Raw genomic sequence first — 14218 nt, 5'->3', positions numbered from 1 at the left:
AACAAGGGCAGCTAGCCTACTACTTACCTATGAACATATAAAAAAAATACACTGGTACCTTGACCTCATGAAAAATCTATCCAAACAATGACAGTAAAAGGACAAGAAATCAAAGTAACAGCTAGCCTATCGCAAATGCTTAAAAAATCATCCACAGTTAATCCTTTAGGGAGTAAATGCATCATATTAAATCTAGCTTCTTTACATCTCTGTGAACTGCTTCAAAACAGTTTCATCTTTCTCTCGCAACATTAATACCATTTCATATTATCAGAACTGCAAGTACAGTTTCTGAACAATCCAGTATTTCTTCCCATAATTTTGACAACCGATACTATCAAACTTCAGCAGCTGCACTGTCCACACAGAGAATAAATCTTACCACTCGTGTAATTAAATATATTTACTAACTTGAACCAAAGGACATTCAAAAGTTATTTGGTCCAAGATACCCACCCCTTTTATTTATCAGTCATCTTGAAACAAGAGGCAAAGCATACTGTTGTGATTAGAACGAGCTTAACCTTGAATTAGACTGTTCAAACAATCATGGACCTTTGGTAAAACCATCTTAAAATGGTAATCAGACACAATCTTGTTTAGATAGCAACAATGAATTACGGAAATTGTACAACATATTCTTCTTAGACAAAGAGACGTATATATGACTTTAACCACTAACAAATGGAGACAAGTCAAATGCAGCCTTTTCAAAATTTATTATATAAACACACAGGATTGAGGGTCTGCAGTGCCACTGAAACTGAAGAAATAGACCCTTCACTTGCTCGTTTTCAGTGTTGATGAAGATCTTCGTTTTGCAAAAATGTAAAGAATACACTGTGCACCAAGAAACCGCATCAATTACTTCTCTCTTAAAATGCTAGTGATACTTATTAATTTTTCGCCAAAATTGACCATAAACACTTTTGTCTTCGCCACTCACAAAGAAAGAAAGCAATAGTCTGCAGTTATCCAATAACAATATGCTCTTAGGGTGAGGAGAAATGCAGTTAATTAGATTTTAAAATTAATATCTATCTGCTTAGATGTTGGCCTCTAACTCTTCCTAAACAAAGTCATCCCTGATTCCCTGCAGACTACATAAAACCATGCAAATAGAATAAAACATTTTGTTGATACTATACAAAGTCTGTGGTTGTTTCAAGTCCCAGCCATGTATACTACAGGAGAACGTCATTCAAGGAAACTTTGAACTTCTTAAGATGCCCAGGTAAAGATGGTTTCTCCTTCTGCTTCCTGAGCTTGGTTCTGCTACTTATTAATTAATCCCTAACAGACAGCATTAACTACTTCATAAAGTCCAGGGAGTCTTTTCTTAAAAATAAAATAAAAAATTATTTTATTTAGCCCTTGTTCACCAGGTTAGTCCCACTAGGCTAAATAGCCTCTTTTCAGGGGAGGCCCACGGTGGTGTTTATACTACTAGGGGAAATTTGGATAGGTCATCAAGGAACTTCCTGTAGTCTTTTTGATAGGTGCTACAGGATCTTTTACAGCCACCTGAGCTACCAACTGAATAAAATGGGGTTTTGGTTAAGTTTCTCATCCAAAGGACATCACACTCAAAAGAGTGCAGTACCCCTCTTATACTAGACTGCAATGTCAGCAACTCATCTAACTGGTGTGGGACTAGAACCCACAGCTTTTTGCACCAAATGTGTGTGCACTACCCATTGTGCCACTGACATTACAGTGACAGCCTAGAAAACATTACTACTCCAGGTCTTGCTAGCTGTTAAAGATGATCACTGCATTTGATAAGTGCATTTACAACTGTTTCCATACTCTACAATACCAATAAGCTTTAAATTTCTAGGGTGATGTTTCGTGTAATATGTACATATACCGTAACATTCATAACCCTATTAACTAATGTAAATTATGGTGACTTTCTTTGCATCACACTTTGATAGAAAAGTGACAGCAGAATCATCTCAAAGTTCAGGAACCATATGCATTCGTTTCTATAATTTTTGGGGTTATTTACACACACACACGTGTATTATTTATATAAATAGTTTTTGAATTATTATATAGAATTTGCATTATGTGAAGAAAATAAAAATTCAGCCAACAGTACATCTAAGGATGTTAAAATCTGCATTCATTTTTAAGATTTGAAACAAATCATAAGACCGCTGAGATCACATCAGGTGCATGGTTGCCCTGGTTGTTTTCACTCACAGAATACAATACATATTGTTCTACAAACACTTTTATATATGATGGGGAGTGGAAAGCTTTGTGTAGTAGAAAAGCTAGGTTTTGGCAGTTTTAAAGCTGCTCTAGTATTATGCCTGTTTTATAGAGTTTTTATCAATCAAATACGCTGTTGTTATTGGGGATAAAGACATTAAGTACCAGTGTATACTCCGCTCGCTAAAATGTGATTTTCCTCTGAGAAACTTATCTAGTAGACTAGATACTGCTTTGTTCAAATACTTTCTAATTAAGCAAACGCTCTGATGTTTATTTCAGACTACTGTCTGTTATCGCATGTTTAATCACACGTTTTCCAGCACAAATTTTTCACTCTGCTGGCCAAAATGTTTTCATGCACATATAGTTAATTACTGATTTGGAAATTGGGTGGCCTTTATTTGTTTTGCGCTCTGAACCGCTCTGTTGTTAGTGCTTCAGCTCTGCTGATACAAACGGGTGCAGCTTTCTCATCCTCCCTTAACTGGTCCCTGCATTCTGCAACTGTGTGGGAGCACGCCCATTCCTTGGTGCATAGTAGCGACCACATTTCTCATCTCGCATTGGGGCCTAAAAGAGGTATGTAACCTGCGACCTTCTCCTGTTGCTCGTCACCTGTACCGAAGGAGTTTGTAAGCGCTGTGAGTCCTACTCTACTTCCTATTATAACTTAGAATGCCATTATTCAAGGCGCTGTACTGCAGCTGCTCCAGAGCATGCTTATTCCTGCTCTCCCCTATCAAAACGCCTCACAACAGAACAGAGTAAGCAAAATAAGCGCTCCTGTGGCATACTTTCCTCCCATTTACCATAATCTCTAACCACTCTATAGCACAAACGCTACCAAATGTGTTTCACCCTCAATTCAGGATACTTTTCCTCCCCTATAAGGCACCTCATTGAGCCTTTAACGCCCTATTTTACCTAACAGCCAGTATCTTACACTGCCTAGCTACTGTTTGAATTGTTGGGAGTTATATATTCCCTCCCCGGCTGGTTTAACTGGTTTGTGATAAATTGCTAAGGATTTTTTTCTCTCACACACTGACTGCCTTCAATAATTGCATATTTTTCAACGCCTGCTTTAAGACATAGCCTTGCTTTGTTGAAATTGCTTTAGACTTTGCTTTGAAATTGCCTTGCTTTGCTGAAATTGCTTCTGACTTCGCTTTGAAATTGCCTAGCCATCCTTTACACACTGTATAGAGGTAAAATGCATATATAATCTGTTGCAAATATATTAGGCTGCATATCTAATCTGTTTCAAATGTATTAGTCTGCCTGAACTTGCTGTTGTACCTCTGTATTAATCTGCTTCTCACACCAAATTTTAAAATGTATAACTGCATTTGTCTTCAGACTGTTACTAGTTGGTTGAGGCAAATACTAATTTGGCTGTGTTGCTCTCTCTCCTTGTTTTTCTCACTGCTCCCCTTTTTCATAGCTGTTCTCAATTACTTTTACCTCTAATTTAACCCTCCCTCTTATACCCTTCCTCCAGACCTACTCCTCGTTTCTTTTCCTCACACTTTCCCTCCAAATCTACTCCTCCTATACTGTAGTTCATACTTTACCCCTCCTCCTCCCTTCTCCCTATACTTACATTTGTGTTTTCCCCTCTCTTTTACAGCACTCCTCTCCTGAGGGTCCATCTCTACCTCCTGAATTACACGGTCTTCCGCATAAAGCCAAGTCGGCCCACCTGGACTTTTCCTGCTCACTAATTTGGGCTTACCCGAAAGGAATCCTCAGTGCAGAATCCCATACCTATATTGCTCTCAATAAATGTATGTAGCCACACTACAAACTCAGTTATCAAAATATCCTCATATGCTAGCCTGTCCCTCAGTGTGTGTGACTCAGCAGCCTACCGCAGACCATAAAGATCCCCCTGTAATCTCACTACCTCTAGCCTCCCATCCCTAACTTTGAATCCCACTGAAGACTTACCCTCTCTTTCACTCCTCACCTCCACTTTTTTCATACCTCAGTCTCTTGCCATTCTTGCCCCATTCTATTTTCCCATTGCCTCTCTGGCTGCATACTCTCCCACTCACCACTAGGTGGAAGCACCTTCCCACCTTTTGCCTACTCCTACTCTATTTTAAAATAACTTTCTTCTCCTCTTGTTTTTTTGTCTTTTTTTCTCCTCTCCTCTTCTCTTTTCCACCTTCATCTCCCAGTTTCCTCTAAAGCTACTATCCCATACCTTTAACTCCTCTCTCCCTCTTTTTTTATACCATTCCCTCTTCCCCAAAGGTGCTCTATTCACTACCAATTCTACCCAGCTTTACTGTATTTTTCTTACTTACCTCAGCTCCTACCTGCAATGCCAGATACTTTTTCAGCAGGACTCTTCTGCTCTGTTGCTCTATCCTGCTCCATTTGCCCTGTGGGCTCACTCCGCTCCCCTACCCTATTCCCAATTTTCACCTGCCCCCAATGCTCCTACATTTATTGCCATCCCATACTCCCTCCCCTTTACAACACCCAAACCCACCACAGCATAACTCCTTCCTCTCCACCCAACTTACCCTACCCTATACTCCTCCCCCCATTCCACCTGCCCTGCACATTTCCCTGTAACATCCATATTCCTATCTCCTCTAAACAAACTTCAACCACAAATGTCTTCTTTTACTTCCACAATTCTTACTCCCACAACACTCCTACTCCTCATACTTCTTCCTCTATACCATGCCACCTCTTATACAAACCTCCATATACATCCCCCACCTCCACCTCCACACCCCAACTATTCAAATCACTTCTACAACATTTCTGCCTCTCTTACCACTATCTACCCCACCTCTCTATTAACTTTAAAACTCTTCCGAATCCCCTCAAATTTCTACAAACCTAAACCCACATCCCACCCTCCATCCCTAACCAAATTAATTCCTAAAAAAACTTATTCATCTTCTCTCATACCTCTTCTTAGCAGGCGACATTCATCCTAACCCCGGACCAAACACCTCTCAAACTAATAACCATAGCTCCTACAACAAACCTATTCATAAAGACCTCAAATTCCTCACTATCAATGCCCAAAGCTTAACAAGTAAAATAACCCTGTTTCATGCCAGGATCAACCATAACTCACCAGACATAGTAGCCATCTCTGAAACCTGGCTAAAACCACACATAACTGACTCAGAATTCCTTCCCCCCGGACTTCAATGCTTCTGATCAGACCGCCTAAATAAAAGAGGTGGTGGAGTAGCACTAATTTACTCCAATCATCTATCTATTACTCCCTTCCCAAATCCTATCCCATCCTTTAACAATGCTGAACTAGTGATTGGCATGCTGAAATTAAATAACCAAAAAAGTATCATCTCCCTTTACATTCCCCCTGGTAATAACATCAATACCTTAAAAGACGTCCTCTCCTGGACCTACACTAATATTAAACAAGAAACTTACATAATGGGAGACGTAAATATTGACTGGCAAAAAATCAGAGACCCCAATCCCACCTTAGCAATTAATCTTTTCTACTTTACTCAACTTATTTACACCATCACCAGGCCCAACAGGACCAACCACCCAGGCTCCATCCTAGACTGGATACTAGTGTCCCACCCAAATAAAATCATTACATCTGGTGTCACTCCCGATCCATTAGGAGACCACCTCCCTGCTTTCACCCACAGAGCCACTTCCTCTTCCCCATACTCCCACCACCTCCTACAAACCCATAACCTAACTTTAACCCCTCTACCTTCTCTGTCTCCCTTAAGATCACAAACTGGAACCCACTAAAAAACATACCTCTAGACGAAGCCGTAGACTTCAACTCTACATTCCTTTCTGTCCTGAACTCCCTAGCTAAAACACAAACCAAAAGAGTTAAAGCAAAAACAGCCCCTTGGCTTACAAAAGGTACCAAGAAAATTATGCAACAAAGAGACAAATCTTGGAAAAGCTATCACCATCATAAACAGCCTGAGCTGTTACTAAAATACAAACAGCTGCGAAACCTAGTCAAAAAACAAGTCATTAAAGACAAAAAAATCCTATTACAACCACCTACAAATACATCATACAAAGAACCCCAAACAATTCTGGAACTCTATAAACTCCCTTCTCAAGCGTGTCACCACAAATAACCCTTGTCCTGACACTAGCAAATCTGACCAAGAAATCGCCAAACTATTTAACATCTTCTTCACCTCTTCCATTGCTGAGTTGACCAAAACCATCCCCAATAACATCCCCCTACCCACCTCCTCCCTAGCTTCAACCCACCTCCTCCCACTCCCCCCATTTTCAAACTTAAACCTGTATCCACCAACCTCATAAAAAAACTTCTCTATAACCTCAAACCTTGCCACCAGTGCTCCTGACAACATTCCCTCCTCCTGCTTAAAAACTGCCAGCGACAGTATTGCTCTCCCTATCAGCATCCTGATCAATAGATCACTACTAGAGTCATAGGTACCAAAACTATGGCGTTCTGCTTTTATTCTCCCACTCCACAAAGGTGGCAAAAACTGTAACTTGTCCAACTTCCGCCCCATAGCTATCCTCTCTCCTATCTCTAAACTTCTCGAAAAATGCATTCACATACAGCTCATGCCATTCCTAACCGATCAACTACTCTCTCCTATCCAACACGGCTTCCGCCCTGGACACAATACCAACACAGCCCTTCTCGCCTTTTTACACTCTATCAATTCAGCCCGAGACTCTGGCAACTTAGTTTCAGCTATTCTATTAGATTTATCTAAAGCTTTCGATACCATCTCTCACACCCATCTACTAGACCATCCATCTAACCTTAACATCCCCCCAAAAACTCTTTCCTGGTTCTCCAGCTATCTTTCTGACAGGTCCCAAGCAGTGAAATGGGGCCAATCCTCTTCCACCTTCCTTCCAACAACCACAGGAGTTTCCCAAGGCTCCATTCTTAGCCCTCTGCTATTCAACATCTTCATTAATGATTTCCACAATGCCATTCCAAACACCAAAATTGTCCAATATGCAGACGACTCTACTCTGATCTGCTATGCTTCCAACCAATCTGAACTCAAATCTCTAACTCAATCTGTCTTCTCAACCACTGAAAAATAGATGCTCCAAAACCACCGCTAACAAAACTAAAATCCTCCTATTCACTCCCTCCAAAGCTATTCCCATTGATAAAAACTAATTTCAAATTACCAGCCTCAACAACTCTATCACTGATATTATTCCCTCCGCCAAACTCTTGGGGGTCACCATTGATGAACACCTAAAATTCAACACCCATATCCAACTTATCAAGAAAACCCACATAACTCGGCCTACTCTACAGGAATAATCACTTCCTCTCTCCCTCCACTAGACTGACCCTGGCCACTACCTATCTTCTCCCATCTCTTCTATATGGCGCTCCACTACTTACTAATCTATCTTCCACTCTCACCTCCAAACTAGAAGTATGCTACAACAAAATCTCCAGGTTTGCCACAAAAGCAAAAGCCTCCTCTCACCAATGCTCCTCCCTACTAACTCTAAACTGGCTTGAACTCCCAAATCAACTAGACTTCCTCCAAATTGTCTCAGCCCACAAGTTAATATTTCAACCCACCAGCTGCCCTTCTTTATTTAATATCCTCCTACCTTACAGCCCCCCCAAGACCCCTTAGATCCACTCTTCAAAACCTTATTACCATCCACAAACCTAAGCGCCCTGCTGGTCAACTTTTACTCTCCTACACTCTAGCTAAAAAATGTAATGCCTTGTCCTCCACTTTAAGGGCCTGTAACAACCTAAACACCTTCAAAAGACTACTCCACTCCTACCTATTTCTTCACAGAAAATGTAACTGCACTCCTCTCCCACACCTCTCAACCTCCCCACTTCCTTTTCTCCTGGCTAACCTTCTTCCCTTCTAAACCTCTCACTTATAATACATCTTATTTGAATGCAATTTATATGAATTTTTTCCTATTGCTATTTCAATTTGTTTATGTAACTTACAATGTGATACTTCTATATGTTATGCAAGTTGTTATGTGGAACTTCGCTGCTTAACCAAACAGAAAATTATATACTTTATGTAACTTATGTGGAGCTTTTCCCGGGCCTCCACTGAAAACGAGTTCTTGAGCCCAGTGGACCTCCCTGTTCACCAAAGTGGAATAAATGAATAAATAATAAATAAATAGAACACACACGTAAAGGCATTTTTAAACATAAAAGGTGTTCCAGTGACTGAAATTTTTTTTTATATAATAACCAAACAGACTGTTTACTCTGGCCATGTAGACACCTCAGCTAACATGACAATATCTGTTAAAAAGATAACATATATACTTGTGCTACAGCAGTAGTGTGTTTTTACTGTAAATGCGTGTTCTGTGGTTAGGAAGGACATTTACATTTTCAGTGGCACTGCAGTAGTAAAGAATACTGAATTAATTTGGCTGTAAAGGATGTGGGTGACCTCAAAGGGGCTGATTGGTGCAAAGTATTAACACCAGCCCTGACTAGAAAATACATCTCTGTTGTTGCTGTCCACCCCAACATCACCTACAGTCCCCTAAAGAATCAGCATGAGGTCCTATACTAGTCAATATTTTTGACAACAATAAAGTAGTGTAGTACAAAAACATGACTATCATACATACTGCACTATAAAGCAGCTTCAATAACATCCACTTGTCAGTTCTCATGTTAACCTAATTAAATGTAAATGCATTGTTTTATGCCATATATTGCATCACCCAGCTGATCCAACCTACTCAGCATCTATCTCCTTTGGTAGTACCCTAGAAACCACTCAGATCTTGGTTTCCAATGGATGAGGACCTGAATTTTCATTCGCAAGTACAAAAAAGATCCAAAACATAAAGAGCTTACAGGCATAGTGCACAGAGTAGCCAGCCTATGTTATACTCCTCCTACACTTCTTTAAGGAGCTACACTTCTGGCAACAATGTGATAAGCCGCGGTGGTGCAGCGGTAGCATTGTTGCCTCACAGCAAGAGGTTCTCCTGTTCGATTCTCATCTGGAGTGCCTTCTGTGTGGAGTTTGCATGTCCTCCCCGCGGTAGAGTGGCATTCGAAAGACATGCGTGAATGGGCGTTGGGCTGGCAAGTCGGCACCATACAAATCTACTGCCAATCATTAGCAGACCGGAGTTCCACTGTGGCGACCCCTAACCGGGAAAAGCCGAAAAGACAAACAACTTCTGGCAACAATGTGCAGTCATCTCCGTAATAAATTATTACTGCTTACAAGCAGATGGCTTGGCAGTAAATTTAAGATCTTACAACCATCCCCACTTTTAAACTGTAAAGACTGAACTGGCATTGAAATTCACAACATAGGTTCATAGGTAGGTACTAGGCTATTGTCCCCAAGGGCCCACGTAAGCCTAGCAAACAAGGTTCCATGGCTTACATCACCCAAGAAAGTTATTTTCCTGTGCCACTGTCGAGCAGAGACACAGAAGTGATCAGAAAAAATAATCTGCTTAACAGGTGCCTCTATGTTACTAGCCCAACACCACTGGACTTTATTTAAATACTGATACGGAACAGTTTATACATCTGCATTCTGAATATTCTTCCAGGACTACTGTTTCATTTTAGTGCTATTAACCAAAATATACCAAAAAACGTCCTCTCCAAACTTGAAATACTACTAAGAAAGTTTATTTGGCATCCAAAAAGTACAAGAATAAAATACACTAAATTAACATTACCCAAACAAAAAGGGGGCTAGGCCTACCTGAATTTCAAACAAGCAACATACTAAACTCTAGTTGAATTATACAAATAGCAAATTTTGAACCATCCAACAAAGCATGGTATCCACTATAGATTAAAATATATTACAATCATCTAATCTCATGCAATTTAAAACCTTGAGCAGTATCCTTTCTGAATTCTAAGACTTTAAAGCATTTTAAGGTTCATCCCATAATAATAAGAAACACAGTAATATTTCAAAAGCTGGTAGCCTCCCTAAATCTTAAAGATACTTTGGCAGCCAGTACACCTTAATCCTAATATTAAATTAAATAATGCTATATTAAACCTGAATCAGTATCCAAAAATTAAAAATATCACTGTGCGGGACCTATACCAGATCAAAAGTTTCTCACTTGACAATATTAGACAAAAACTTGAAGTAAATAAAAGCTACAATACCACAATCAACCAATTAATATACCTGATCAATACAATTACTATGAATGTCAAAATAGATAACCAAGACATGCAGCTATATCAACAAAGTATTAACCCACTACTGTTGATATCTAAAATGTTATCAAATACATATAGATTAATAACAAAAATTAGATATCAAGATGTAACTCTATATTCCAAATTTTGGGAAGAGAAAAATAAGATCATTGATGAACAAAAATCTGCTGTTATTGAACTTACTTTGAAATTAACTCCCTTTAAAAAACTAATTTATACCCAAATTATGATCAATAACAATGCATATCACACACCAAATGTTTACAAGCTGTGGTGTTCGTTAAGAACCAAGTTAGAAAAAAAGGGATACGCCAAATCTACCCAGTCATGGGAAATGGCAATTTTACATATATTCCCTAATAATTTATTCTACGAAAATAAACAATCATATTCACATTGTGCGCAATGATCAAATCATATATAGCCCAAAATTGGTTAGACACAAGTAAAATCACATGGGAAGAATTTAAAGGAATGGCTATAAAGTACTTATTAGCCAACAAATTAATTACAAGTAGCCAAAAAAAAAAAAAGCAAAGCTATCTTACTATCAGAAACATTGGAAAACGCTTTTAGAAATCCTAGGACTAAATTGATTTATGAACAACTTCACCATCAATATTACTTTACATAATTAAGGGAAACTAAAGACAATAAGTATAGAAAAGTGAATACCACAATAACAGTGCACAGGTCATGGCAAACACATACAAGATGAACATTAAGGTGACATCAATGTACATAGTACAAGACAGAATGATTAGTTAGGTAGACTAGAATATCTGGTTGCAATGTTTTAATATCATATTTTCAATATGTTGTATACTATCGTTATGTAAATGTCTGTTTTACAGCTCATTAAGAGCAGCTTGATTATTCGACAATTCTGTACAACTGTTACCCTAACATTGATGATTTACGTTATGTATATCGTATTTGGACGACTGAAACTTGATATTCCAAGTACCTTGTATGTATATTTTCAGTGTCATTCTTTTCTTGTATTTAAATAGAAGAGAAATGTAATAAAAATTATATTTGAAAAAAAAAATACATCTACATTCTAACAGAAAACATTATCCACTTATGTTATTACTTCCAATAAAGTTACTAAATAAAACAAAATGTTATTTTATGCAGTTCTGCACAGTATTAACCAAGAACCAACATACATCTTAACATATGCAGGATATTTTATATATATATATATATATATATATATATATTATATAGTAGCACAGAGAGCATTTACAGTCAGACCTCAATGTACTAGCACTATACAAACATACTTACCTAGCTTAGTTATTGGCATGAAAACATGTTATGAAAAATTGACAATATGAAAATGCAATCTTCACTGTTAATATTCTCTGCACGATAAGTTTTGTTTCTAAACGTCAGTCTCTTATGGGACTCTGTTCCCCTCACATCTGCAGTAGAAATGGCACCTGGCCAAACAGGCTTTACCCGGTTACATAACATAACCCATTAATTAGTTATTGATGAAAGCTCTGTTAAAACTGGTCCAACAGCATGCTGCAATCAGATAAATCTTCAACCCAGCCAAAATAAATAGTGGAAACGAATTTCATAAAAAGTTAAAGCAAGTGGCACAATAAATCACAACATAAGAAATTGACTGTAATGAAGCAGCAGCCCCCTGCTATAACCTAATGCAGGTGACACTGCCACATAAGCACTAAATGCCACATACAGCTACCTATGACACTGCCTCCTGCAGGAAATATGTGCCGTTGTGACAGCAGGCATGCAATACGAGACATTTAACCTCTAGGGCATGACTTTTAGTAAACATCTCCTACCGTACACAAGTTTCTTGAGCTCGTTATAACGGGACTGCATGGTAACTCTGCAGTCCCTGGGGGTCCATTCCGAGTTCGAATGCTGAAGACTGGCTGCATCAGGAGCTCTGCCGTGACCGGACAACGACGGCTGGACCCTCTGCTCGGCTGTGGCACAATCATCCCAGTTACCACAATGCTGACAACGCAAAAGAACCAGCTGAGGAGTCTTGGCGCGAAAAACTGGGACCAGGCGTCCTGTAGCCCCCATGTCCCCAATACCTCAGTCCCGGGGTATTCGTCCTCAGAAAGTACAGCCTGCCAGGAACGTATTCACTCCTTTCTCAACGGTCTCTGTGCTGTACCCTTCTACCTCTCTGACGGTATGACACCCGTTCAGTACACCGTTATTCGGTAATACACAAGATGTCTTTTACCAGAAAAATCCTGACTTTACAGTTAAGCAAAATGATGAGCCATAGACTCTTCTAGTAAGTGGTTGCTTTTTATTACTAAATTCCGGAACAATGTTAGTATACAACTGCACTTAATCTTCACATTACTACACGACACTCTGAACTTCGACTGCTTTAAAATCAAATCTATAAGGTATACTACAACGCTTTGAAAGCTCCTGCCTATGCCACCGCTATGGTAGCTGGGAGTCGTAGTTTTTTTTTTTTACAAAAATCCCCGCTAGCTTCTTCATCATAACAAGCTGCACAGTAGCTTGATTAAAAACTACAACTTCCAAAAATCCTATCAAAGCAGGTATCAAAACAGTTAAAGGGTCTGTCACTAACTCAGTTCTGTGCCATTAGTGTTTTAATTACAGTCAAAATAGTTTGGGTTATCATATCCCTCCTGGCGGAAGTATTTAGTAATGTTGGTGAAATAATTAATGACTGTCTGCCTGCTCATTTTTGGGCAAACTAGTTTTCAAATCCCGCGTCTCTATCATGATATGGAAACTTTCTACAAGCTTGAAATGAAGGGAGTCCTTTAGGAGTGGGTGGAGGATGTCACTCATTCCGCTGCTCTTTATAAGTGCTTGCTGCTGTGGCGACCCCTAACCGGAAAAAGCCGAAAGAAGTAGTATTATAATTAGCAGACTTGACGAGTACTTTAGTTTATTATTGGATTGCACCTGTCCCTCTTTGCACAAGGCAGTCCCTATATGGGCAGTTGTGTCCTACACAAAAAAAAAAAAAACATAAAAAAAATTGTGTTCTGAGATTTTAGGACAAAAATATTAACTGCGTTTCCTGTAATAGTTAAATAAAACAATTATTTTGTCTCTGAAATACATTAATGCTATATGAAACAATACAAACATCTCAAATTCTACAAGAATGATATTTTATTTTAGCAAAAATGTAACGTCTAGTCCTTTGCACTAGTTGTAGGTGTGGTTTGTCCTTCAAAGTCTCACATTTCCATACGAAATATCCCATTTTCAGCATCTGAAAAGGTAGCAACCCTGGTTTATTATGCAACCACTAATACCCATCTGGGTGTGTGTTAGTGTTAATGTGCAATAAACGCCTGCCAGGGGTTGTTGTGAGGCCTAACTATGTTAATTACATATTAACACACATGCTGGAGGGTATTACTGCACTTAGAGATTTGGCTGTCTGCAAAACTGTTGTGTTTTACTTATTTATTTTTTAAATACTATATTATATTTTTTATATATGTATATGTATATATATATATATATATATATATAATATATATATATATATATATATATATATATATATATATATATATATATTATATAATATATATTATTTTATTTATTTAATTTTATTTTACTTATCTGAATCTCAACTACCACTAAAACAAACTACTTTACACTCTCACTACATCTCACAACTACACATCAATATAACTTCATCATTTCCTACCTCATGCCTCATTACCATGGATCAACTCATATCAAATTTTTTTCTTAACAAGAAACCTTTTTCAATTTCTTCCAAACTTT

At 38.5% G+C, this 14218-nt stretch overlaps 1 protein-coding gene across 1 annotated transcript in view; it reads right to left on the bottom strand.

Annotated features, from left to right (window-relative positions):
• The window catches only part of NT5DC2 (5'-nucleotidase domain containing 2), a 996759-nt gene extending 983551 nt beyond the window's left edge, over window positions 1-13208 (bottom strand). Inside the window, exon 1 of the mRNA XM_044078885.1 lies at window positions 12250-13208. Coding sequence (XP_043934820.1) covers window positions 12250-12499 — 250 coding nt within the window. The 5' untranslated portion in view covers window positions 12500-13208. The remainder of the gene's footprint in view (window positions 1-12249) is intronic.
• Between the last annotated feature and the right edge of the window lie 1010 nt (window positions 13209-14218).

Source organism: Protopterus annectens, chromosome 7.part1 (genome assembly GCF_019279795.1).
Source record: "Protopterus annectens isolate FY-2018-M chromosome 7.part1, PAN1.0, whole genome shotgun sequence".
In the NCBI taxonomy this organism is placed as follows: domain Eukaryota; kingdom Metazoa; phylum Chordata; order Ceratodontiformes; family Protopteridae; genus Protopterus; species Protopterus annectens.
The sequence above is the reverse complement of the archived record's forward strand: the minus strand, read 5'-3'. Positions and strand labels throughout refer to the sequence as shown.